Source organism: Platichthys flesus, chromosome 14 (assembly GCF_949316205.1).
Source record: "Platichthys flesus chromosome 14, fPlaFle2.1, whole genome shotgun sequence".
Classification (NCBI taxonomy): domain Eukaryota; kingdom Metazoa; phylum Chordata; class Actinopteri; order Pleuronectiformes; family Pleuronectidae; genus Platichthys; species Platichthys flesus.
The window spans coordinates 24,272,730-24,297,440 of NC_084958.1; the positions used below are offsets into that span (position 1 = coordinate 24,272,730).

A 24,711-nucleotide genomic window follows, 5' to 3' on the forward strand; every position below is an offset into this window, starting at 1 on the left:
ACCATCTAGTATTTGATCAGACTCTCTTTCCTCACCAGTTGACGTTGGTAGTAGTGATGCAATGATTTCCACTCATCATTAGGTTTATGAAACATGATCATCTCATGTTTCCAAACCTGAAAGAGGGGGTCCATCTTTTCACCACCTCAGTTACCTTTGTTGAAGTTCAGGTTGAACAAGATCCCTCAAATACAAATCCCAGCTGCAGCTTGAACAAAGTGTAGCTCCCAGTGTGGAGGAAGAGAAAGTCCAGATCTAAGAGGAGACGCAGAGATTCAGGGAGGAGCTGAGCTGCTACTGAAGAGAGAGGAGCTTCCATATTCAGACCAGTTCAATCTACAAAGCACCAACATCTCCTGGATTCAACATGCTCTCACTGCATCAGGCTCTATCTTCTCTACTGCTTCTCTCCACTCTAACAGGTTTGTTACATTATATAGAACAAAAAGGTTCAATTCCTAAAACTTCACAGAGTGAATTGTGTTTGAATCCTTAAATAACAGAGTTACTTTTCTCCTATAGCAATCAGCTGTGAAGAACTCACACCGGTCCACAATGAAGAGTTCAGTGCAGAAGGCAGCTCTGTTACTCTGTCCTATAAATCCTCCAAAGTGAACCCAGACGATTATTTCTTCTGGTATCGACAGAATCCAGGACAAGCTCCAGAGTTCCTCCTCTCAAAATATGCTTCAGGACAAGAAGCTGCTCCAACCTCTGGACTGAAGATCCAAGTGGAGCAGACCCAAATCCACATGATCATCTCCTCTGCTGCAGTGACAGACTCTGCTGTGTACTACTGTGCTGTGAGGCCCACAGTGACAGGAAACTACACAACTCTGTACAAAAACTCCAGCTGCCAGAAGCCTCCTCTCCTCACTGCTCACCTCAGCTTCTTCCCTCCACTAGAGGGCGATATAAGTCAGTAGGTGTGCGTGATAACTGCTTTGAGGAGACCACGTGTCAGACTGAAGGTTGAACCTCAGCGAGTTCCTCCTGTGGAGTTAAACCTTGTTGTGGAGATGGATCATCGGCTCTGGATGATTCTTGCTGCTCTGGTCTTTAGTAAGAAAGAAAACACAACATGATTCCACGTGAAGCAGTTGAACATGTTACTGATCTGGTGTCAGTCAGAAATCCTCTTTCTTGATTTGTCTCTTCCTCTACATGTTGTGTTGTTCCTCAGAGTGTGATGGAGACGACAGAGTGATGCAGCCGAGCGGAGGCCTCACTGCTGCTGAAGGAGAGACACTCACACTGGGCTGTACTTTTCAGACCAATGATCCAACTCCAACTCTGCTCTGGTACAAACAACAAGTCAACGATTTCCCAAAGCTTCTCCTGCAACGCTTCTCAACACAAGCAGATAATCCAGCAGAAAGACAGAGGGACAGAAGAACAGATGCTGCTGTCAACCAGACCTCATTTCCTCTGAAGATCCAGAAGCTGCAGCTGTCTGACTCTGCTGTGTACTACTGTGCTCTGCAGCCCACAACGACAGGAAACTACACAACTCTGTGCAAAAACCTGTGGAGCAAACACACAACTCCACATGACAGGTTTGTGTGTGTTGGGACATTGTTTTTGTGCAAACCACAGACCTCCTTTCAGTCAAAACTTTAAACAAGCACGCCACATGTTCTGGAGTGGACTCAATCCCCCAAGGTGCAACATGTTTTCTTTGTCTCGAGAAAGCCAAAGAACTCAGTCCCCCAGGATGTAACAGGATGCTGCATGTCCTGTGGTCTGGACAACATCACACAAAGGTGTCAAGAACCACCAGGGTCAACTCCTATTGGTCACTTTGAAACCAGGACCCGTGAGGTCACGGGCCAAAATAAGGAGAGGTCTCCCCCAAACTCTTCCTCTTTCTCCAATCCCTCTGAGGGCAGAAGGTTGCTCCAGCTCTTTTCAACAACTCTTCAAGGAGTGAGGCTGCCGGCCTTTCTCCTCCTGCATCGGTGAGAGGGAGAAACCTGATTTCTCCAGCTCAACCCTTCTCTTCGCTCCAAAGAGAGGAACACAAAGGTCGAGCTTCCAGCTCATCTTCACAAGGAAACCTCCTCGACCTTCAAGCTCTACAACTCCTGGCAGCGACTCAATGTCCTGCAGGTAAGGGTTTCGAACAAGCAACGGAGCTTCACAGCTCAACAGAACCGCTAAGGCAGAAACCTTTCGACCAACCGGAGACTTCACCGAATTGCAAACGGGACATCAACCTCTTTCCTTGTCCCTCGGACTGGTAACACAATCTGGGCTTAATAATTATACATGCTAAGGAAGACTGTTTATTTGATTCTGTGCGTGTTTATAAGTCTGATATGTCGTGTGATATTGTGGCTACAAGTTAAATGAAAGCTAATGTTAGATAGGCCCTTCACAGGATTCCTTTGTAGGTCTCTCTGATTCTTGCACTCTCTGATTTAACATCCACACAGACACACACCTCTACACCTAGTTATCTACTTCCCATCTCCAGAAGAAAGGGGGGGGGGGTGCTATCTTAAGGGCCATCTTAGAGCCCAGAGGAAGGCAATACCCTTTTGGCAAACAACCATTTTGAGAGCCCCTAATTTAAATTTCACACACACACACTCTCACATACACATCCTTGTTAGTCAGTACGTTTGTTTAGTAATTTGTGTTTTTATACTATATTATTTTCATAAAAACATGTTTTCTTTCACAAATGTTCTGTCATTAATGTTGCATAAGTGAATTTTGCAAACCGTTACCATGTTACATTAATATAGTGGCAACAGTTACAGTTACACTGTCATGAACTCCATAACCTTCACTGTTCATTATATCGTCTTTCATAGTAATTATTGAGATTTCTAATCAAATTAGATCTGAATGAGACTTAATCAATAAATTGTCTATCTTTTCTGTTCTTTGAAGGGTGGTGCCCCATGAGAACTTTAACCAACTAAAGTTATGATCTAATATTCATATTTTTAATATTAATGTTTTATATTTTATTTTGATAAACAAATGTATCCAATGCCTAAAGGCACTACATTCTATGGTAACACTTTTTAGACATTATTGCATAACATGTGTTTTAGCTGAAAGCTGCAGAATAAAGTGACGTGTGGTTGAGGTGTTGGTAACAAGCAGTGATATGAGAGGACGGACAGAGAGGGAGGAGCAACACTGTCAAAGAGCAGAAAAGACCTCCTGCTGTGCTGCATTCAATATCTACAGCAGACCTCAGATTGTGTCTGTAAGATGTTTCCTCTGCGTCACGCTGGAGTCTGGCCTTTGTTTCTCTTCATCCTGAAAGGTCGGTCAAAGCAGGAATAACAAATGTCTTCAGAGGATCTGTTTCTAGAAACCACTGGAACAGACAGTCAGAGTTTAACATGGTCTTTAACCACATGTTTCTGTTTCTGTAGGTGTCAGCTGTGATGAACTGACTCCAGACCAGACTGCAGAGTTCAGTGTAGAAGGCAGCACTGTTACTCTGTCCTACAATTTCTCCAGGACAATAACTGGTAATGATTATTTCTTCTGGTATCGACAGAATCCAGGACGAGCTCCAGAGTTCCTCCTTTACATCTCAGGGTTGAATGTGACAAGAAGGTCTGATTCTCTGAAGTCAGAAACAAGGTTCTTCTCTCACCTGTCTGGAATTGATGTCAAACTGCAGATCTCCTCTGCTGCAGTGACAGACTCTGCTGTGTACTACTGTGCTGTGAGGCCCACAGTGACAGGAAACTACACAACTCTGTACAAAAACCTGTGGACCAAACACACAACTCCTCATCCTCCACTAGAGGGAGTCACTCACTATTAAACCTCAGTGGTTTGTGATGACGTTTGTTACACAATAAAACAAATTCTAACAATCATCAGGTTTGTAGGATATTTCTTAAATGTGTGGTGCACCACAGGGTTCAATGCTGGGTCCTCTCATCTTCCCTTTACATGTTGAGTTTGGATCATTATTCTTCTAAAATCATGAATTTCATTGTTTTGTTGAACATGTTTATAGTAAAATTCCACTGAAGTCCATTTATTATGACAGAAGGTTTGTCACATGTGGAGTTTTGGTGTCAAACACCTTCAGACTTTGTGCGAGTCTAGAACTTAGATCCTTGTTCTGTGGAATTGATGAAAGCAGCTGAATTTAAATCTCTCTGTTCTGCCTCTGATGTTCACCATCTAGTATTTGATCAGACTCTCTTTCCTCACCAGTTGACGTTGGTAGTAGTGATGCAATGATTTCCACTCATCATTAGGTTTATAAAACATGATCATCTCATGTTTCCAAACTTTGAAGAGGGGGTCCATCTTTTCACCACCTCAGTTACCTTTGTTGAAGTTCAGGTTGAACAAGATCCCTCAAATACAAATCCCAGCTGCAGCTTGAACTGTTGCTCCCAGTGTGGAGGAAGAGAAAGTCCAGATCTAAGAGGAGACGCAGAGATTCAGGGAGGAGCTGAGCTGCTACTGAACTATAGAAGAGAGAGGAGCTTCCATATTCAGACCAGTTCAATCTACAAAGCACCAACATCTCCTGGATTCAACATGCTCTCACTGCATCAGGCTCTATCTTCTCTACTGCTTCTCTCCACTCTAACAGGTTTGTTACATTATACAGAACAAAAAGGTTCAATTCCTAAAACTTCACAGAGTGAATTGTGTTTGAATCCTTAAATAACAGAGTTACTTTTCTCCTTTAGCAATCAGCTGTGAAGAACTCACACCGGTCCACAATGAAGAGTTCAGTGCAGAAGGAAGCTCTGTTACTCTGTCCTATAACTTCCCAAAAGTGAACCCAACGGATTATTTCTACTGGTATCGACAGAATCCAGGACAAGCTCCAGAGTTCCTCCTCTCACACTCTGCTTCAGGACAAGAAGCTGCTCCAACCTCTGGACTGAAGATTAAAGTGGAGCAGAACCAAATCCACATGATCATCTCCTCTGCTGCAGTGACAGACTCTGCTGTGTACTACTGTGCTGTGAGGCCCACAGTGACAGGAAACTACACAACTCTGTACAAAAACCTGTGGAGCAAACACACAACTGCTCATCCTCCACTAGAGGGAGTCACTCACTGTTAAACCTCAGTGTTTCTTATGATCCAGTCCAGATTCTTTGTTGTGATGATTAAACAGACGAATGACCAGCAGATAATTTTCTATATAAAATAACAGAAAGTCTCAAAGATGACGAGATGCTGAGTCATGTTCACTGTGTCATGTGTTGTTATACTTGAGGCATCGACCTATATTGTCCCGTCTCTGCTGTTTTATCTTTAAAATTGAAACTGGTTCAAAACCACAATTGGACAAATCACAAGACGTATAATACTGAACTCTACTGTTGCAGTTTCATCGGTTTCCCTGAAGCTGGAGTCGTCTCCACGTACGAATCGTTTCACAGCAGTAACAGGTGGTTAGCTGGCCCCGCCCACTTCGGTCTAACTCAACCAATGAGATTGTTGGAGTGTCCAGTGCAGAGATGTTGGAGGAAGTCAAAGCACAATGAGCTGGATGTTGAGGACGACTGTGCAGCAGAGAGGCTGCTGAGTGGTTTCATTCTCCTGCAGTGGAAGAACATTGTTCATCTGTTTGGCTTCAACTACGAAGACTAAGACATGTTGCTTCACCTCTTTGTGTTTCTCTCTCCCTTCATAGGTGAGTTCTACAACTAGTCTCTGTCTCACTGAACCTGTGGAATAGATGATATTTGCCTGTTTCAATCCCATAATGATCTTTGTCTTGACGTCCTGTGTGATGTAGTTTTGACCTCAGCTCCAGTGGAGCAGTTTCTGTCAAACTGTGTTTTGGTCTCAACCTCATGAACAATGTTGCTCTGCTTCACTCTCTCTTCTCTCTCAGGACTCAGAGCTGCAGACACAATCTCTCCTCGAACAAAAGAAGTCAGTGGAAGTGAAGGACAATCTGTCAAACTCACATGTGACTATGAGACAACATCAGAATATGTTTATCTTCACTGGTACAGACATGATTCTGACCTTCAGGCTCCTCAGTTTCTTCTCTACAAAGGAGCGAGGTCAAGGAGTGGTGAACATAATCCTGATAAACGATCCGAATCTAAAACAACCAGAACATCAACTGTAATGACCATCAGCAAACTAACCCTGGCAGACAGCACTCTGTTCTACTGTGCACTCGACACACAGTGATACAAAGTGTAGAAGAGGCTGTACAAAAACCTGAGCACACAGATCTGCCTCATCTCCAAAGAGGAGGGAAGTGGGATTCAAACCACCGCCTCATATCAGATGGATTCTGATCATTCTGGTTTCATCAGAGTCATCGTGGTTACAGCTGCTGATGAGAAACTGTGTGAGGATTCACATGAGCAGCAAATCCAGGTCAGTGACAAAGCACCTGGACGATGCATCAAATAAAAGACAACATGTCAAATATGATCCACCACTGACTGTGGAGCACTGAGTGACCAGCAGCGCCCCCTGCAGCCACATGAGGGGAGTAACTCTGTTGGGCTCTGTGTCTGATGAAGAGATGTTCTGTTAGAACAAAGTGAATCAATGTGTTGACTGAGTCCTCCCACTGGATATTACCCATGATCCTCTGCTTCCTGAACCTGAAGAGCTGCATCTGGAACAAATCCACCAAACTGTTCAGAATTCTTCATGTTTCACAGTTTCCTGCTGAATATTGGAGATAAACTCAGTTTTTAATAACTTCAGAGTGTTTTGAACTGATCTCAGTTCAGCTTCACTCTTCCGCTGCAGCTGGTTGAGACAGTTTGAGACTCTCAGTCAGTTCTTCTCTCAGGAGATGGAACCCACTCACCAGAGCAGAGCTGGACCACCTTGAACCTTCACACATTGTGTCGGGCAAATCAAGCAAGCCCCCCCCCCCTCCTTGTATCAGAGCCAATGTCTCAGTGAGTGAAGCGTTGGTTTGAGCCCTGAGTTCTGAGCAGCTGTGTGTTCATGTGCAGCCACTGAGCATCAGCTGCATTTAAAGAACATCTGGAACTGGAGAAGCTCCAGACAAGATCCTGGGTTCCACCTTCATCAGAGTCCTCATTGGAGGATTTGATCTTCCACAGCAACTCCACTTTGTATCTGAGCCACAAATACTAAAGTGGGAGTTTATATTCAAGAGGAAACACTGTGTCAAAGATCATAAGAAGTCAGATGGAGCTGAAATATTGATTCTGAGATAACATGTTCTCTTTCTGATAAGAGATATAAAAGAGTCAGAGGAGCATCACAACAGTTCTGGAGCAAAGTGAATCTACAGCAGATGTGAAGGAGGAAACTGTGATGAATCAAACACTGAGGACATAAAAGACAAGATGCAGTGGGACAGGAGAGAGAATGAAAAGTGTGTGAGGGATATAGTTGTGAGTCGGGGCTGAACGGGGCCGAGACTCCTCCTTCTAATCTGAGTCTAAACACAGAGTCACAGCTTCTTTCCTCTTTCTACTCACAGAGACTCGACACTGCAGATATGAAGCCTCTGTTCATCTCACTGCTGCTGGCTGCTCTGTGTCCTGGTATGAACACAACTCTGTGTCTCTGATATCAACACAACCCTGTGTCTCTGATATCTACACAACTCTGTGTCTCTGATATCAACACAACTCTGTGTCTCTGATATCAACACAACTCTGACCTGACTCACACTGATGCTGTTACTGTTGTTTTACAGAAGGCAGAGCACAACAAGACATGGTGCAGCAACCAGGAGAAGAAGTGACTGCGACTGGAGGAGAAGCAGCAACACTTGGTTGTCGATACGTCAGCAGCTCAACAAGTGTGTCTCTCCTCTGGTACAAACAGGAAGGAACCAACAACCCAACATTCATCCTGATCCGCTTTCAACTGGGAGAAGGAAACACAGCAGATGACTTCAGAGAGAGATTTTCATCCACACTGAATTCCACCTCGAGATCTTCTCCTCTGAAGATCCAGAAGCTGCAGCCGTCTGACTCTGCTGTGTACTACTGTGCTCTGAGGCCCACAGTGACAGGAAACTACACAACTCTGTACAAAAACCTGTGGAGCAACCACACAACTCCTCATCCTCCACTAGAGGGAGTCACTCACTGTTAAACCTCAGTGGTTTGTGACGACGTTTGTTTCACAATAAAACAAATTCTAACAATCATCAGGTTTGTAGGATATTTCTTAAATGTGTGGTGCACCACAGGGTTCAATGCTGGGTCCTCTCATCTTCACTTTACATGTTGAGTTTGGATCATTATTCTTCTAAAAACATAAATTTCATGGTTTTGTTGAACATGTTTATAGTTAAATTCGACTGAAGTCCAGTGATTATGACAGAAGGTTTGTCACATGTGGAGTTTTGGTGTTAAACACCTTCAGACTTTGTGTGAGTCTAGAACTTAGATCCTTTTACTCCTCACTAAATGTCTTTAAACCAGGTGAAATCAAATCTACATTGTTGGTTCACTTTAAGCATAAAAGTGACACTGAGCTTTTTTTTCTTTATCAGAAGAATAAAGTTTAACTATGATGAAAAACTGTCGTTGCTACTTTAGGAGTTTAAAACAGGTTCTTGTTGTGTTGGCAAAGTGTTTAAAGTGACGGACGCTTTAAATCATCTCAGCTACTTTCTGTAACTTCTGTTATAAAGACCAAACACTAACAGAATAAAGACTGGCCCCGCCCGGCTGGGGAGCCACTAACAACAGAGCCTGTGATTGGACCAATTACTGTCATGTGACTGTGCTGACCATTATTTTACATTACATTTCATTTAGCTGACGCTTTTATCCAACGCGATTCACAATAAGTGAATCAACCATGAGGGTACAAACCCAGAACAATAAGAATCAAGAAGGACAATAAACAGTCGTGATGTTGATGAGTGCTCAGCAGTGAGGGAGCAACGAGCCGATTGGCCGAAGCAGATCGGAGTCAACGGCCTGGGGTGTGAGGTTTGACCATGTCCTGGATGTAGACTGGACCTGATTCTTTCACAGCACGGTGGCAATGTTGGGACAGTGTTTTTGTGGCCAGGTCTCCCCCTCTTCTCTTCGCATCCAACTCTACGAGAGGAGCACAAAGGTGGAGCTTCCAGCTCAACTCACCAAGGAAACCTCTTCACAAATCAAGCGCTACCAAACTCCTAGCAGCGACTCAATGTCCTGCAGGAGAACTTCAACCAGCAACTGAGCCCCACAGCTCAACAGAACCTCTAAAGCAGAAACCACACAAAGCCAGAAGACTTCACATCACCGGCGAGAAGAACTGCTAACTGATAACTTTATCGTTTTAATTAGTAATTGTATTATTTTTAACACGGAGTTGTCAAAGTTAATAGTCAGGTCATGGGTGGGAGAGTCTTTCTTTGGAAAGAAAAGTAGTTCAGTCTTGTCAAGGTTAATCTTCAGGTGGTGTGCAGACATCCACTGAGAGATGTCGATCAGGCAGAGACTCCTGGTGCTACCTGTGTTTCAGATCGGGGAAGAGAGAGGATTAGTTGGGTGTCATCAGCATAGCTATGGTAGGAAAAACCCTGTGAGTGAATGACAGAGCCGAGAGAGAAGAGGAGGGGTCCCAGGACAGAACCTTGAGGGACCCCAGTAGTGAGAGGACAAGGTTCAGACACAGATCCTCTCCAAGTTATCAGATAAGTGTGGTCGTTGAGGTAGGAAGAGAGCAGGGAGAGAGCAGAGCCTGAGACACCCAGGACCTGAAGGGAGGAAATCAGGATCTGGTGGTTCACTGTGTCAAATGAGAAGAGAGGTCTAGAAGGATGAGGACAGAGGACAGAGGACAGAGAGAGGCAGCTCTGGCAGTGTGAAGCTGCTCAGAGACAAGGAGGACAGTCTCGGGGGGGTCACGTGATGCAGCGTAGCTAGGTAGACGCAGACCCACAGGCTCCTCAAACAAATCCATTTTTTATTATTTTAATACACCCAAACTCAGTCCGAACCTGGTCGGATAGCTTTATTATGGTCCGAAGAACCAGAAACAGGCAACTGAATTCAGCTGGTGAGCAAAACTCGACATCTATCGATAAAACAACTCCCGATCACAGTGACGACGAAGTTCATGTAATGGCGGCGGCACAAGACCACCTGGGTGGTGTACAAGACTCCCTCATTCTTCAAGAGATACGAAACGGTAATCAAGCTCTCTCCAGTAAACTCGACGCTAAAACGGCAGAAATTAACCAATCTATCCCTGGACTAAAAGTAATGCTGCATACATTGAACACCCGCACAACGGAGGCGGAAAGCCGCATCAGCACAGCGGAGGACCAACTGGTGAGCCTAGATTCTCGCGTCCAAAAACTGAGTAAAGAAAATGACTTTTTATTGGAAAAAATCGACCAGCTGGAAAACTACAGCCGACGCAACAATATACGTGTCGTTAATCTGAAGGAAAACTGTGAGGGAAACGACCTTGTGAACTTTCTTGCCAGCTGGATCCCAGCCACTCTCGGACGAGAGCATTTCACTGAGCCGCTGATCATAGAGCAAGCGCACCGAGCTCTTACGCACCGTCCACCTGCAGACCAGAGACCGAGACATGTATTGATACGCCTGCTTAAATGCCAGGACCGGGATAAAATCCTGCAGATCGCCGCACAGAGGTCCCGGAAGAACAACGGTCCCGTCATGTACGAGGACAAGCCTGTATTGTTTTTTCCTGACCTGAGCGCCAGCCTGAAGAAACGCAGAAAGGAGTTCGACCAAGGACCTCCCGTTTGCCCTGCTTCATCCTGCAACATTGAGGGTCACGCTTCCCGATGGGGTAAGAAAATTCTTCAAAACACCAAAAGAAGCGGCGGCATTCCTGCGCGACTCCCCGGAACAAACCTGACGGACCAGGCGGACAGAATCAACAGGTGGATGAAACCAAGCAGCAGCTCCGGAGCTGTCTATCATTAACACTGCTGTCACTGTTGTTATGCTAAAGGTTCTGAGATGTAAAGTAAGTGATGGCAGCAATTCAAGTTTAAGTTTACTTCAGATGGATTGGTTTCATGTTAACCCACCCTGTTTGCATTCTAACAATTTCAGAAAAGGGTGTTTTTTTTTTTTTAACAATTTCTTGTTACACCTAAAATGGATACTATGCATATTGTAAGAGTCTTTCTCAGATATAGCCTTGGCCTGGTTTATTTGTTTCTGAACCATGCCAGACATGTCATACTTGACAAGTGCGAAGTGCACAACCCAGTTCGATAGGGAAGATAGTGTCAAATGTTCAGGATTAGGCACTTGGGGGGAAGAGGGGTGGGTGAAGGGGTTTGTTTTCTTGTTGAATGTTGGTGCTTTGGTTTATCTTTTTTTCTTTCATCACGGGAGATACACTGGCTCTTGCACAGTGCATTTAAAAGGAGGCTATGACACTCTTGTGTACACAGTTAATTAATGAATAGGGTAGTTAAGTTTGTTAGCTAAATTGTGAACGGGCTAAATGGACCAGTTAAGAGGAAGAGAGTTTTGACACAACTTAACACACAGGAGCATAAAAAGCTGAGAAGAGAATGGGTGGGACACGTGTTATCATCCTCATTTAACTCTAAAGCCAGGGGGGTTGCTATTTTAATAAATAAAAACATTCCAGTTACAATTGGAGAAACTATAATTGATCCAGCAGGCCGCTATGTCCTAGTTAATTGCCAAATCTACTCGGAACCCTAGATACTGTTAAACTTATACGCACCCAACTATGATGATGAATCCTTTATTCAAGATATTTTTATGAGGGTATTGGAGGGACAACAAAACATACTTGTAGGAGGCGACTTCAATTTTTGCTTACATCCTATATTAGATAAGTCAGCTACAACAACATCCAAAACAAAAGCAGCCAAGACTACCTTATCATTTATGAAAGATCTAAACCTGACTGATGTTTGGCGACAGATGCACCCTCAAACTAGAGACTATTCCTTTTACTCCTGCCCACACAACTCTCACACCAGGATCGACCTTTTCTTATTGTCAACACAGTTGATTCATAGAACACTAGAATCTAACTATTTATCTAGGATGCTGTCTGACCATTCACCTTTGACCCTATCTATTTTGAAAAACCAGCAAACCAATATAGATGGCGTCTGAACCCTACTCTCCTTCATAGACCAGACTTTTGCCAGTTTATTAGGGACCAGATAATATTGTTCTGTGAGATAAACTGCCCCTCCTCCCCCAGTAGTTTCATATTATGGGACACGCTGAAAGCTTATCTAAGAGGGCAAATAATATCTTATACAAAGGGTATCAAAAAGAAATATATGGCAGAGATAAATGAGTTAGAAGCAGATATTCTGAAATTGGAAAAGGAGTTTCAACAATCTGGGTCTAAAGAACTTTACCAGCGACTGGTTAACAAAAAATTAAAATACAATACTTTTTAAGAACCAAACAAAAATATTATGAATTGGGAGAGAAAGCTCACAAAATCTTGTCCTGGCAGTTGAGAACAGAGGAAAGCTCAAGGACAATTAATGCAATTCAAACTGAAACTGGTGCAATCTCACACAACCCAACAGAAATTAACAGCGCATTCAAACAATTTTAATTCTATCTAAGATTGATGAATTTCTTTCCACTATTGATTTTCCGAAACTCAGCCATGAAGACAAAAAGAATCTTGATTTGCCCTTCACTCAGAAAGAAATCGAAAAGGCCATATGCTCACTACAATCCAATAAATCCCCGGGAGAGGATGGCTTCCCCCCTGAATTCTACAGAGAATTTAAGGACTTACTAACCCCCCTTATAATGGATGTGATTAATTTGGCATCTAAAACTCAAACCCTTCCTGAATCGTTCTCCACTGCCATAATCACAGTGATTCACAAAAAAAATAAAGATCCATTACAATGTTCCTCTTTTCGACCCATTTCATTATTGAATTCAGATTATAAATTGATTTCCAAAGCCCTGGTAAACAGGCTTGGCCAACTTTTGCCAAAATTAATAAACCCAAACCAGAATGACTTTATTTTGAAACGCTCATAAGCCAATAACCTGTGCAGACTCTTTAATATTATCCACCTAACAAAATCTAAATCTGAACCTAGTGTAGCTGTAGCATTAGATGCTCAAAAGGCCTTTGATAGGCTAGAGTGGCCGTATTTATTCAAAGTTTTGGACAAGTTTGGATTCGGCCATTTTTTTATCAATTGGGTGAAAACACTCTAGCCAAAATTACCACAAATGGACAGACTTCGGCAGCATTTCCCTTGAGTAGATCGAGTCGACAGGGATGTCCTCTGTCTCCAGGACTCTTTGTCCTGGCTATTGAACCACTTGCTGAAGCAATTAGACGGGATCCAGAAATAAAGGGGTTCAGAGTGGACCAAATCAATCATAAAATTAATCTCTTGGCAGATGATGTAATACTGTATCTAACAGACCCGGTTAACTCTCTCACAATATTACAGATGCTGCTAAACACCTATGGTGCTATTTCAGGATACAAGGTCAATTTGGAAAAAAGTGAAATTATTCCACTCACGAACTTTGATCACACCGAACACCAACAAACAACCCCATTTAAGTGGCTCCAGAATATTAAATATCTAGGAATAATTATAGACAATGATCTTAAAAACTTATACAAACTTAATTACCTCCCATTGCTGAGTAAAATCGAGGAAGACTTTGACAGATGGAGGAACCTACCCATTACTCTAATTGGTCGAATAAACTGTGTGAAAATGAATACTGTCCCGAAGTTGCAATATCTTTTCCAGTCCTTACCCGTTCCATTACCTGAAACCTTTTTTTAAACACTCAACAAACACGTTAGACAGTTTTTATGGAACGGTAAAATCCCAAGGGTGTCAATGGAAAAATTAACATGGGATTTTAGCCTGGGAGGTTTTCGATTGCCCAATTTTAAAAAGTATTATTTAGCGGCCCAGATGCGATATATGATGCTGATAGGTGATGCTGCCCCCTCTTGGATACAAATTGGACTTCATCCTCTGAAGGAGGGAGCTTCCAGTGATTTTATTTATAAATGGAACTCCAAAACCTTATCCAACAGGACAGATATTCCTATTTTGAAACATTTGATTAAAATATGGTGTGAAGTTCAGAAAAATCTTGGGCTGAATTTGAGACTGTCACCAAAAACACCTCTAAGACAAAATTAACTTGTACCCATGACTTTAAAAAATAAGATTCTGGAGACTTGGCATGACAAGGGAATCCAGCATCTGGAAGATTGCTTTGATAAAGGACGTCTCATGTCTTTTGAAGAACTGAAGAGAAAGTATGACTTGTCCAGTAGAACTTTCTTTTGTTACCTCCAGTTAAGATCCTTTTTGAGAACTAACCTGGGCCCTGAAATGATTCTACCTGTATTAACTAATGTGGAAAAAATGCTTCATGAGGGAAATATGTGCAAATTTATTTCTAAAATGTACTCCATGTTGATGAATGAGTGCCCAAAACCAGGATTACACAGATCCAGAATGAGATGGGAATCAGACTTGAATATAGCAATTGATGAACAACTCTGGTCAGCTTTGTGCCAGAACAGTCTGTCAGCAACGGTTAATGCCCGGTACAGACTTGTGCATTATAATTTTCTTCATCAACTGTACCTTACCCCACAGAAGCTACATAAATCCAAACCTGAATTGTCAGAAATGTGTTTCAGATGTGGTATAGAGGTTGGCTCCTTCCTACACTGTACCTGGCTTTGCACAAAGGTGAGGTATTTTTGGTATGACTTTTGTAATGCCTTAACTGAAATCATAAGAGTTCCCTTTCCATTGGATCCTGAGCTTTGTTTACTAGGAAACTTCACAACTTTCAACGGGTCTTTAACGAAGCTCCAAATTAAATTTGCAGAAATTGCTTTATGTGTGGCCAGAAAATGTATAGCAATGACTTGGAAGTCTGATTCCCCGACTCTCATAGACAGATGGTCTGTGGAAATGAACAGTTGTATTCCTCTTGAAAAGATTACATATAGTCTCAGAAAGAAAGTTATTTTTGAAAATCTGGCAGCCTTATTTGGAGTACATGGATACACCACCAACAGTACCATAGGACTAATTATTTGGAGCTCTGAATTACGCTATGTACTGTGTCATTGCGGTATTTCTCTGTGATGTGTCATCCTATGCACCAACTTCTTTTTTTTTTTTTTCTCTTTGGGTGGGGGGAATTATTTACAAAATTTATTTAATTAGTTTTATTCAATCTATATTTGTATTTTGTTGTGTAATTTTTTTGTAATGTTTAATGTAGTATGCTCTGTATGTTCTGCATGTTCTCTTGGATTGTGAAAATATTTGGAAAAATTAAATATCACAAAAAAAAAAAGGAGGACAGTCTCAGTTGAGTGACCTTGAAACCAGACTGGTGAGGGTCAAGAAGGTTGTGATGATGGAGATAGGAGTTGATTAAAGATCACTCACTCAGTGCTGTGGAAAGAAGAGAAGAAGAGAAACAGGTCTGTAGTTATTGACTTTACACGGGTTGGGGGGCGGAGGTTACCAAGGTAAGAACTTGATTGGGAGACGGAGGGGGGTGAAAGAGGATAGACAAGGGGATGAACATGAAGATGATGGAGATATAGTTATAGAAAGAGGATTAGAAAATGAGGAGAGTAGGTCATCTGACTTTTTTGTAAAGTAGTTGACAAAGTGGCTTGGTGGAAGCGTGGGGTGGGGGGGGACTGGGGGGTTGAGGAGGTTGGAAAAGTTGGAGAAGAGTTTTTTGGGGTTAGAAAATGAAGATTGAATTCTATTTTGGTAAAAAGAGCTTTTGGATGCAGAAGTAGAGAAAGAGGAGAGGACATGTGGACCTGGCGTGAAGTAAGAGGACAAAGTGGAAAGGAGAGTAACTGTGGCTGAGTTCGGATGCAGGAGTGAGAACGAGTCAGATGAAGGGAGATAAAACAGAGGAGGTCAGGTTTATACAGAGTGTGTTCATCAAACTGAGGAAACCTTTCAGTTAGAGACATTTGAAGCAGTCATGCAGCACTAAGTGGTTAAGAACAGTAGACATGTGCAGCCCAGTATAACCAGCAGATGTGAGGGGCGGAGCCCTGCTCTCCTCCCAGTGGCTGCAGAGGAAGCTGATTGGTTCAAACGACTTGATTCCAGCTGAGATCATCAGACTGAACCGTCACAGCTTCTCTGTCAACTTGGAGAAACTGGCTTCACTTCTGTTCTTCTCAGCTCTTGTAGGTTCGTATGATTTAGAAAAGAAAACCTGAAACAGGAAGACATCTTGTTTGGATATTCTTTTAGTTCCTGTTAAAGATTAAAACATTTCCACATCAAGGATCTAGATGATAAAGATGTCCTCACTTCACCACTGATAACTGTTGAGTCTGCCATTAACAGGATCAATTCATCAGGATCAACATTCAAACCCTGGACAAGTCTCATTGGAACGTTAGTGTGAATGTAACATGTGGTTTCCATCACTAGGTCACAGCTTGGAAGATGATATCACCTCCAGCAGTGCTGAGGTGTTTTCAGCATCGGGCCGTCCTGTCACTCTGTCCTGTCAATATTCTGTTAAAGCTGAAAACCTCCAGTGGTATCGACAGGATCCTGGATCAGCTCCTCACTATCTTCTCCTGATCACTGATACACAAGAGCCTCAAGTGGTGAGAGCGACTCCTCCAGACCCTCGACTGACAGCTGAACTGAACCAGGAGAGAAATGGAGTCACACTGCAGATCTCCTCTGCTGCAGTGACAGACTCTGCTGTGTACCACTGTGCTGTGAAGCCCACAGTGAGAGGAAACTACACAACTCTGTACAAAAACCTGTGGAGCAAACACACAACTCCACGTGACAGGTTTGTGTGTTTGAGCTGAAAGCTGCAGAATAAAGTGACGTGTGGTTGAGGTGTTGGTAACAAGCAGTGATATGAGAGGACGGACAGAGAGGGAGGAGCAACACTGTCAAAGAGCAGAAAAGACCTCCTGCTGTGCTGCATTCAATATCTAAAGCAGACCTCAGATAGTGTCTGTAAGATGTTCCCTCTGCGTCACGCTGGAGTCTGGCCTTTGTTTCTCTTCATCCTGAAAGGTCGGTCAAAGCAGGAATAACAAATGTCTTCAGAGGATCTGTTTCTAGAAACCACTGGAACAAAGAGTCAGAGTTTAACATGGTCTTTAACCACATGTTTCTGTTTCTGTAGGTGTCAGCTGTGATGAACTGACTCCAGACCAGACTGCAGAGTTCAGTGTAGAAGGCAGCACTGTTACTCTGTCCTACAAGTTCTCCAGGACAATAACTGGTAGTGATGATTTCTTCTGGTATCGACAGAATCCAGGACAAGCTCCAGAGTTCCTCCTCTCACATTCTGCTTCAGGACAAATACTAGCTGCTCCAACCTCTGGACTGAGGATTAAAGTGGAGCAGAACCAAATCCACATGAACATCTCCTCTGCTGCAGTGACAGACTCTGCTGTGTACTACTGTGCTGTGAAGCCCACAGTGACAGGAAACTAAACAACCCTGTACATAAACCTGTGGAGCAATCACACAACTCCTCATCCTCCACTAGAGGGAGTCACTCACTGTTAAACCTCAGTTGTTTGTGATGACGTTTGTTTCCCAATAAAACAAATTCTAACAATCATCAGGTTCTGTAGGATATTTCTTAAATGTGTGGTGCACCACAGGGTTCAATGCTGGGTCCTCTCATCTTCACTTTACATGTTGAGTTTGGATCATTATTCTTCTAAAATCATCAACTTCATGGTTTTGTTGAACATGTTTATAGTAAAATTCCACTGAAGTCCAGTGATTATGACAGAAGGTTTGTCACATGTGGAGTTTTGGTGTCAAACACCTTCAGACTTTGTGTGAGTCTAGAACTTAGATCCTTGTTCTGTGGAATTGATGAAAGCAGCTGAATTTAAATCTCTCTGTTCTGCCTCTGATGTTCACCATCTAGTATTTGATCAGACTCTCTTTCCTCACCAGTTGACATTGGTAGGAGTGATGCAATGATTTCCACTCATCATTAGGTTTGTGAAACATGATCATCTCATGTTTCCAAACCTTGAAGAGGGGGTCCATCTTTTCACCACCTCAGTTACCTTTGTTGAAGTTCAGGTTGAACAAGATCCCTCAAATACAAATCCCAGCTGCAGCTTGAACAAAGTGTTGCTCCCAGTGTGGAGGAAGAGAAAGTCCAGATCTAAGAGGAGACGCAGAGATTCAGGGAGGAGCTGAGCTGCTACTGAACTATAGAAGAGAGAGGAGCTTCCATATTCAGACCAGTTCAATCTACAAAGCACCAACATCTCCTGGATTCAACATGCCCTCACTGCATCAGGCGCTATCTTCTCTACTGCTTCTCTCCACTCTAACAGGTTTGTTACATTATACAGAACAAAAAGGTTCAATTCCTAAATCTTCACAGAGTGAATTGTGTTTGACTCCTTAAATAACAGAGTTACTTTTCTCCTTTAGCAATCAGCTGTGAAGAACTCAAACCGGTCCACAGTGAAGAGTTCAGTGCAGAAGGCAGCTCTGTTACTCTGTCCTATAACTCCTCCAAAGTGAACACACAGGATTATTTCTACTGGTATCGACAGAATCCAGGACAAGCTCCAGAGTTCCTCATCTCACACTCTGCTTCAGGACAAATACTAGCTGCTCCAACCTCTGGACTGAAGATCCAAGTGGAGCAGAACCATATCCACATGATCATCTCCTCTGCTGCAGTGACAGACTCTGCTGTGTACTACTGTGCTGTGAGGCCCACAGTGACAGGAAACTACACAACTCTGTACAAAAACTCCAGCTGCCAGAAGCCTCCTCTCCTCACTGCTCACCTCAGCTTCTTCCCTCCACTAGAGGGCGATATAAGTCAGTAGGTGTGCGTGATAACTGCTGTGAGGAGACCACGTGTCAGACTGAAGGTTGAACCTCAGCGAGTTCCTCCTGTGGAGTTAAACCTTGTTGTGGAGATGGAACATCGGCTCTGGATGATTCTTGCTGCTCTGGTCTTTAGTAAGAAAGAAAACACAACATGATTCCTCGTGAAGCAGTTGAACATGTTACTGATCTGGTGTCAGTCAGAAATCCTCTTTCTTGATTTATCTCTTCCTCTCCATGTTGTGTTGTTCCTCAGAGTGTGATGGAGACGACAGAGTGATGCAGCCGAGCGGAGGCCTCACTGCTGCTGAAGGAGAGACACTCACACTGGGCTGTACTTTTCAGACCAATGATCCAACTCCAACTCTGCTCTGGTACAAACAACAAGTCAACGATTTCCCAAAGCTTCTCCTGCAACGCTTCTCAACACAAGCAGATAATCCAGCAGAAAGACAGAGGGACAGAAGAACAGATGCTGCTGTCAACCAGACCTCATTTCCTCTGAAGATCCAGAAGCTGCAGCTGTCTGACTCTGCTGTGTACTACTGTGCTCTGCAGCCCACAGCGACAGGAAACTACACAACTCTGTACAAAAACCTGTGGAGCAAACACACAACTCCACATGACAGGTTTGTGTGTGTTGGGACATTGTTTTTGTGCAAACCACAGACCTCCTTTCAGTCAAAACTTTAAACAAGCACGCCACATGTTCTGGAGTGGACTCAATCCCCCAAGGTGCAACATGTTTTCTTTGTCTCGAGAAAGCCAAAGAACTCAGTCCCCCAGGATGTAACAGGATGCTGCATGTCCTGTGGTCTGGACAACATCACACAAAGGTGTCAAGAACCACCAGGGTCAACTCCTATTGGTCACTTTTAAACCAGGACCCGTGAGGTCAAGGGCCAAAATAAGGAGAGGTCTCCCCCAAACTCTTCCTCTTTCTCCAATCCCTCTGAGGGCAGAAGGTTGCTCCAGCTCTTTTCCACAACTTTTCAAGGAGTGAGGCTGCCGGCCTTTCTCCTCCTGCATCGGTGAGAGGGAGAAACCTGATTTCTCCAGCTCAACCCTTCTCTTCGCTCCAAAGAGAGGAATGCAAAGGTCGAGCTTCCAGCTCACCTTCTCAAGGAAACCTCCTCGACCTTCAAGCTCTACAACTCCTGGCAGCGACTCAATGTCCTGCAGGTAAGGATTTCGAACAAGCAACGGAGCTTCACAGCTCAACAGAACCGCTAAGGCAGAAACCTTTTGACCAACCGGAGACTTCACCGAATTGCAAACGGGACATCAACCTCTTTCCTTGTCCCTCGGACTGGTAATATAATCTGGGCTTAATAATTATACATGTTAAGGAAGACTGTTTATTTGATTCTGTGCGTGTTTATAAGTTCGATATGTTGTGTGATATTGTGGCTACAAGTTAAATGGAAGCTAATGTTAGATAGGCCCTTCACTGGTTTCCTTTGTAGGTCTCTCTGATTCTTGCACTCTCTGATTTAACATCCACACAGACACACACCTCTACACCTACTTATCTACTTCCTCCAGAAGAAAGGGGGGGGGGGGGTGCTATCTTGAGGGCCATCTTAGAGCCCACAGGAAGGCAATACCCTTTTGGTCAACCACCATTTTGAGAGCCCCTAATTTACATTTCACACACAAACTCTCTCACATACACATCCTTGTTAGTCAGTACGTTTATTTATTAATTTGTGTTTTTATACTTTATTATTTTCAGAAAAACATGTTTTCTTTAACAAATGTTCTGTCATTAATGTTGCATAAGTGAATTTTGCCAACCGTTACACTGTCATGAACTCCATAACCTTCACTGTTCGTTATATCTTCTTTCATAGTAAATAATGAGATTTCTAATCAAATTAGATCTGAATGAGACTTAATCAATAAATTGTCTATCTTTTCTCTTCTTTGAAGGGTGGTGCCCCGCGAGAACTTTAACCAACTGAAGTTATGATCTAATATTCATATTTTTAATATTAATGTTTTATATTTTATTTTGATAAGCAAATTTATGGAATGCCTAAAGGCACAACATTCTATGGTAACACTTTTTAAGCACTAGTGTACAACATGTGTTTGAGCTGAAAGCTGCAGAATAAAGTGACGTGTGGTTGAGGTGTTGGTAACAAGCAGTGATATGAGAGGACGCACAGAGAGGGAGGAGCAACACTGTCAAAGAGCAGAAAAGACCTCCTGCTGTGCTGCATTCAATATCTACAGCAGACCTCAGATAGTGTCTGTAAGATGTTCCCTCTGCATCACGCTGGAGTGTGGCCTTTGTTTCTCTTCATCCTGAAAGGTCGGTCAAAGCAGGAATAACGGATGTCTTCAGAGGATCTGTTTCTAGAAACCACTGGAACAGACAGTCAGAGTTTAACATGGTCTTCAACCACATGTTTCTGTTTCTGTAGGTGTCAGCTGTGATGAACTGACTCCAGACCAGACTGCAGAGTTCAGTGTAGAAGGCAGCACTGTTACTCTGTCCTACAAGTTCTCCAGGACAATAACTGGTAATGATTATTTCTTCTGGTATCGACAGAATCCAGGACAAGCTCCAGAGTTCCTCATCTCACATTCTGCTTCAGGACAAATACTAGCTGCTCCAACCTCTGGACTGAGGATTAAAGTGGAGCAGAACCAAATCCACATGAACATCTCCTCTGCTGCAGTGACAGACTCTGCTGTGTACTACTGTGCTGTGAGGCCCACAGTGACAGGAAACTACACAACTCTGTACAAAAACCTGTGGAGCAAACACACAACTCCTCATCCTCCACTAGAGGGAGTCACTCACTGTTAAACCTCAGTGGTTTGTGATGACGTTTGTTTCACAATAAAACAAATTCCAACAATCAGCAGGTTCTGTAGGATATTTCTTAAATGTGTGGTGCACCACAGGGTTCAATGCTGGGTCCTCTCATCTTCACTTTACATGTTGAGTTTGGATCATTATTCTTCTAAAAATCATAAATTTCATGGTTTTGTTGAACATGTTTATAGTAAAATTCCACTGAAGTCCAGTGATTATGACAGAAGGTTCGTCACATGTGGAGTTTTGGTGTCAAACACCTTCAGACTTTGTGTGAGTCTAGAACTTAGATCCTTGTTCTGTGTAATTGATGAAAGCAGCTGAATTTAAATCTCTCTGTTCTGCCTCTGATGTTCACCATCTAGTATTTGATCAGACTCTCTTTCCTCACCTGTTTATTTGATCGGTGTGTGTTTATAAGTTTGTTATGTGGTGTGATATTGTGGCTACAAGTTATTTGAAAGTAATTGACTTTCAAAGACTGATCTTAATCAATAAATTGTCTATTTTTTCCCTTCTATGAAGGGTGGTGCCCCGCGACGACTTTAACCAATTAAAGTTATGATTTAATATTAATATTTTAAATATTAATGTTTTATATTTTATTTTGATTACCAAATTTATTGAGTGCCCAAAGGTACACCATTCTATGGTAAAACTTTTTAAGCACTATTGCACAACAGTGTGGTGCACCACAGGGTTCAATGCTGGGTCCTCTCATCTTCACTTTATATGTTGAGTTTGGATCATTATTCTTCTAAAAATCATAAATTTCATGGTTTTGTTGAACATTTTTGTAGTAAAATTCCACTGAAGTCCAGTAATTATGACAGAAGGTTTGTCACATGTGGAGTTTTGGTGTCAAACACCTTCAGACTTTGTGTGAGTCTAGAACTTAGATCCTTGTTCTGTGTAATTGATGAAAGCAGCTGAATTTAAATCTCTCTGTTCTGCCTCTGATGATCACCATCTAGTATTTGATCAGACTCTCTTTCCTCACCAGTTGACGTTGGTAGTAGTGATGCAATGATTTCCACTCATCATTAGGTTTATGAAACATGATCATCTCATGTTTCCAAACCTTGAAGAGAGGATCCGTCTTTTCACCACCTCAGTTACCTTTGTTGAAGTTCGGTTGAACAAGATCCCTCAAATACAAATCCCAGCTGCAGCTTGAACAAAGTGTTGCTCCCAGTGTGGAGGAAGAGAAAGTCCAGATCTAAGAGGAGACGCAGAGATTCAGGGAGGAGCTGAGCTGCTACTGAACTATAGAAGAGAGAGGAGCTTCCATATTCAGACCAGTTCAATCTACAAAGCACCAACATCTCCTGGATTCAACATGCTCTCACTGCATCAGGCTCTATCTTCTCTACTGCTTCTCTCCACTCTAACAGGTTTGTTACATTATATAGAACAAAAAGGTTCAATTCCTAAAACTTCACAGAGTGAATTGTGTTTGAATCCTTAAATAACAGTTACTTTTCTCCTTTAGCAATCAGCTGTGAAGAACTCACACCGGTCCACAATGAAGAGTTCAGTGCAGAAGGCAGCTCTGTTACTCTGTGCTATAACTCCTCCAAAGTGAACCCAGGGGATTATTTCTTCTGGTATCGACAGAATCCAGGACAAGCACCAGAGTTCCTCCTCTCACACTCTGCTTCAGGAGAAGAAGCTGCTCCAACCTCTGGACTGAAGATCCAAGTGGAGCAGAACCAAATCCGAATGATCATCTCCTCTGCTGCAGTGACAGACTCTGCTGTGTACTACTGTGCTGTGAAGCCCACAGTGACAGGAAACTACACAACTCTGTACAAAAACCTGTGGAGCAAACACACAACTCCTCATCCTCCACTAGAGGGAGTCACTCACTGTTAAACCTCAGTGGTTTGTGATGATGTTTGTTTCCCAATAAAACAAATTCTAACAATCATCAGGTTTGTAGGATAAATGTGTGGTACACCACAGGGTTCAATGCTGGGTCCTCTCATCTTCACTTTACATGTTGAGTTTGGATCATTATTCTTCTAAAATCATGAATTTCATGGTTTTGTTGAACATGTTTATAGTAAAATTCCACTGAAGTCCAGTGATTATGACAGAAGGTTTGTCACATGTGGAGTTTTGGTGTCAAACACCTTCAGACTTTGTGTGAGTCTAGAACTTAGATCCTTTTACTCTTCACTAAATGTCTAGTAAAGACTGGCCCCGCCCGGCTGGGGAGCCACTAACAACAGAGCCTGTGATTGGACCAATTACTGTCATGTGACTGTGCTGACCTTTACATTACATTTCATTTAGCTGACGCTTTTATCCAACGCGATTCACAATAAGTGAATCAACCTTGAGGGTACAAACCCAGAACAATAAGAATCAAGAAGGACAATAAACAGTCATGATGTTGATGAGAGCTCAGCAGTGAGGGAGCAACGAGCCGATTGGCCGAAGCAGATCGGAGTAAACGGGCCGGTGTGTGAGGTTTGACCATGTCCTGGATGTAGACTGGACCTGATTCTTTCACAGCACGGTAGGCAATGTTGGGACAGAGTTTTTGTGGCCAGGTCTCCCCCTCTTCTCTTTCTTTCTTCAATCCGTCTGAGGGCGGAAGGCTGCCAGCCTCTCTTCCTGCATCGCCAAGAGGAGAAGCCTGATTTCTCCAGCTTGTATCTTCTCTTTGCATCCAACTCTACGAGAGGAGCACAAAGGTGGAGCTTCCAGCTCAACTCACCAGGGAAACCTCTTCACAAATCAAGCGCTACCAAACTCCTAGAAGAGACTCAATGTCCTGCAGGAGAACTTCAACCAGCAACTGAGCCCCACAGCTCAACAGAACCTCTAAAGCAGAAACCACACAAAGCCAGAAGACTTCACATCACCGGCGAGAAGAACTGCTAACTGACAACTTTATCATTTTAATTAGTAATTGTATTATTTTTAACACGGAGTTGTTAAGTTAATAGTCAGGTCGTGGATGGGAGAGTCTTTCCCTGGAAGGAAAAGTAGTTCAGTCTTGTCAAGGTTAATCTTCAGGTGGTGTGCAGACATCAACTGAGAGATGTCGGTCAGACAGACAGAGACT

General features: G+C 43.0%; 6 gene segments (V, D, J or C); all 6 read left to right on the plus strand.

Annotated features, from left to right (window-relative positions):
- Positions 1-328: 328 nt before the first annotated feature.
- Positions 329-3,796, plus strand: LOC133968403 (T cell receptor alpha variable 3-like). The segment is given in 2 exon segments: positions 329-422; positions 3,396-3,796. Coding segments are annotated over 2 exon segments (456 nt in total).
- A 624-nt stretch (positions 3,797-4,420) lies between these two features.
- Positions 4,421-18,951, plus strand: LOC133968809 (T cell receptor alpha variable 26-2-like). The segment is given in 2 exon segments: positions 4,421-4,585; positions 18,401-18,951. Coding segments are annotated over 2 exon segments (462 nt in total).
- On the plus strand, positions 7,244-8,074 carry LOC133968810 (T cell receptor alpha variable 13-1-like). The segment is given in 2 exon segments: positions 7,244-7,505; positions 7,661-8,074. Coding segments are annotated over 2 exon segments (450 nt in total).
- Positions 16,801-17,466, plus strand: LOC133968620 (T cell receptor alpha variable 3-like). The segment is given in 2 exon segments: positions 16,801-17,005; positions 17,118-17,466. Coding segments are annotated over 2 exon segments (369 nt in total).
- A 1,672-nt stretch (positions 18,952-20,623) lies between the features above and the next one.
- On the plus strand, positions 20,624-21,730 carry LOC133968812 (T cell receptor alpha variable 3-like). The segment is given in 2 exon segments: positions 20,624-21,125; positions 21,238-21,730. Coding segments are annotated over 2 exon segments (444 nt in total).
- Positions 21,731-22,802: 1,072 nt separating this feature from the next.
- On the plus strand, positions 22,803-23,533 carry LOC133968813 (T cell receptor alpha variable 26-1-like). The segment is given in 2 exon segments: positions 22,803-23,029; positions 23,128-23,533. Coding segments are annotated over 2 exon segments (438 nt in total).
- The last annotated feature ends 1,178 nt before the right edge of the window (positions 23,534-24,711 follow it).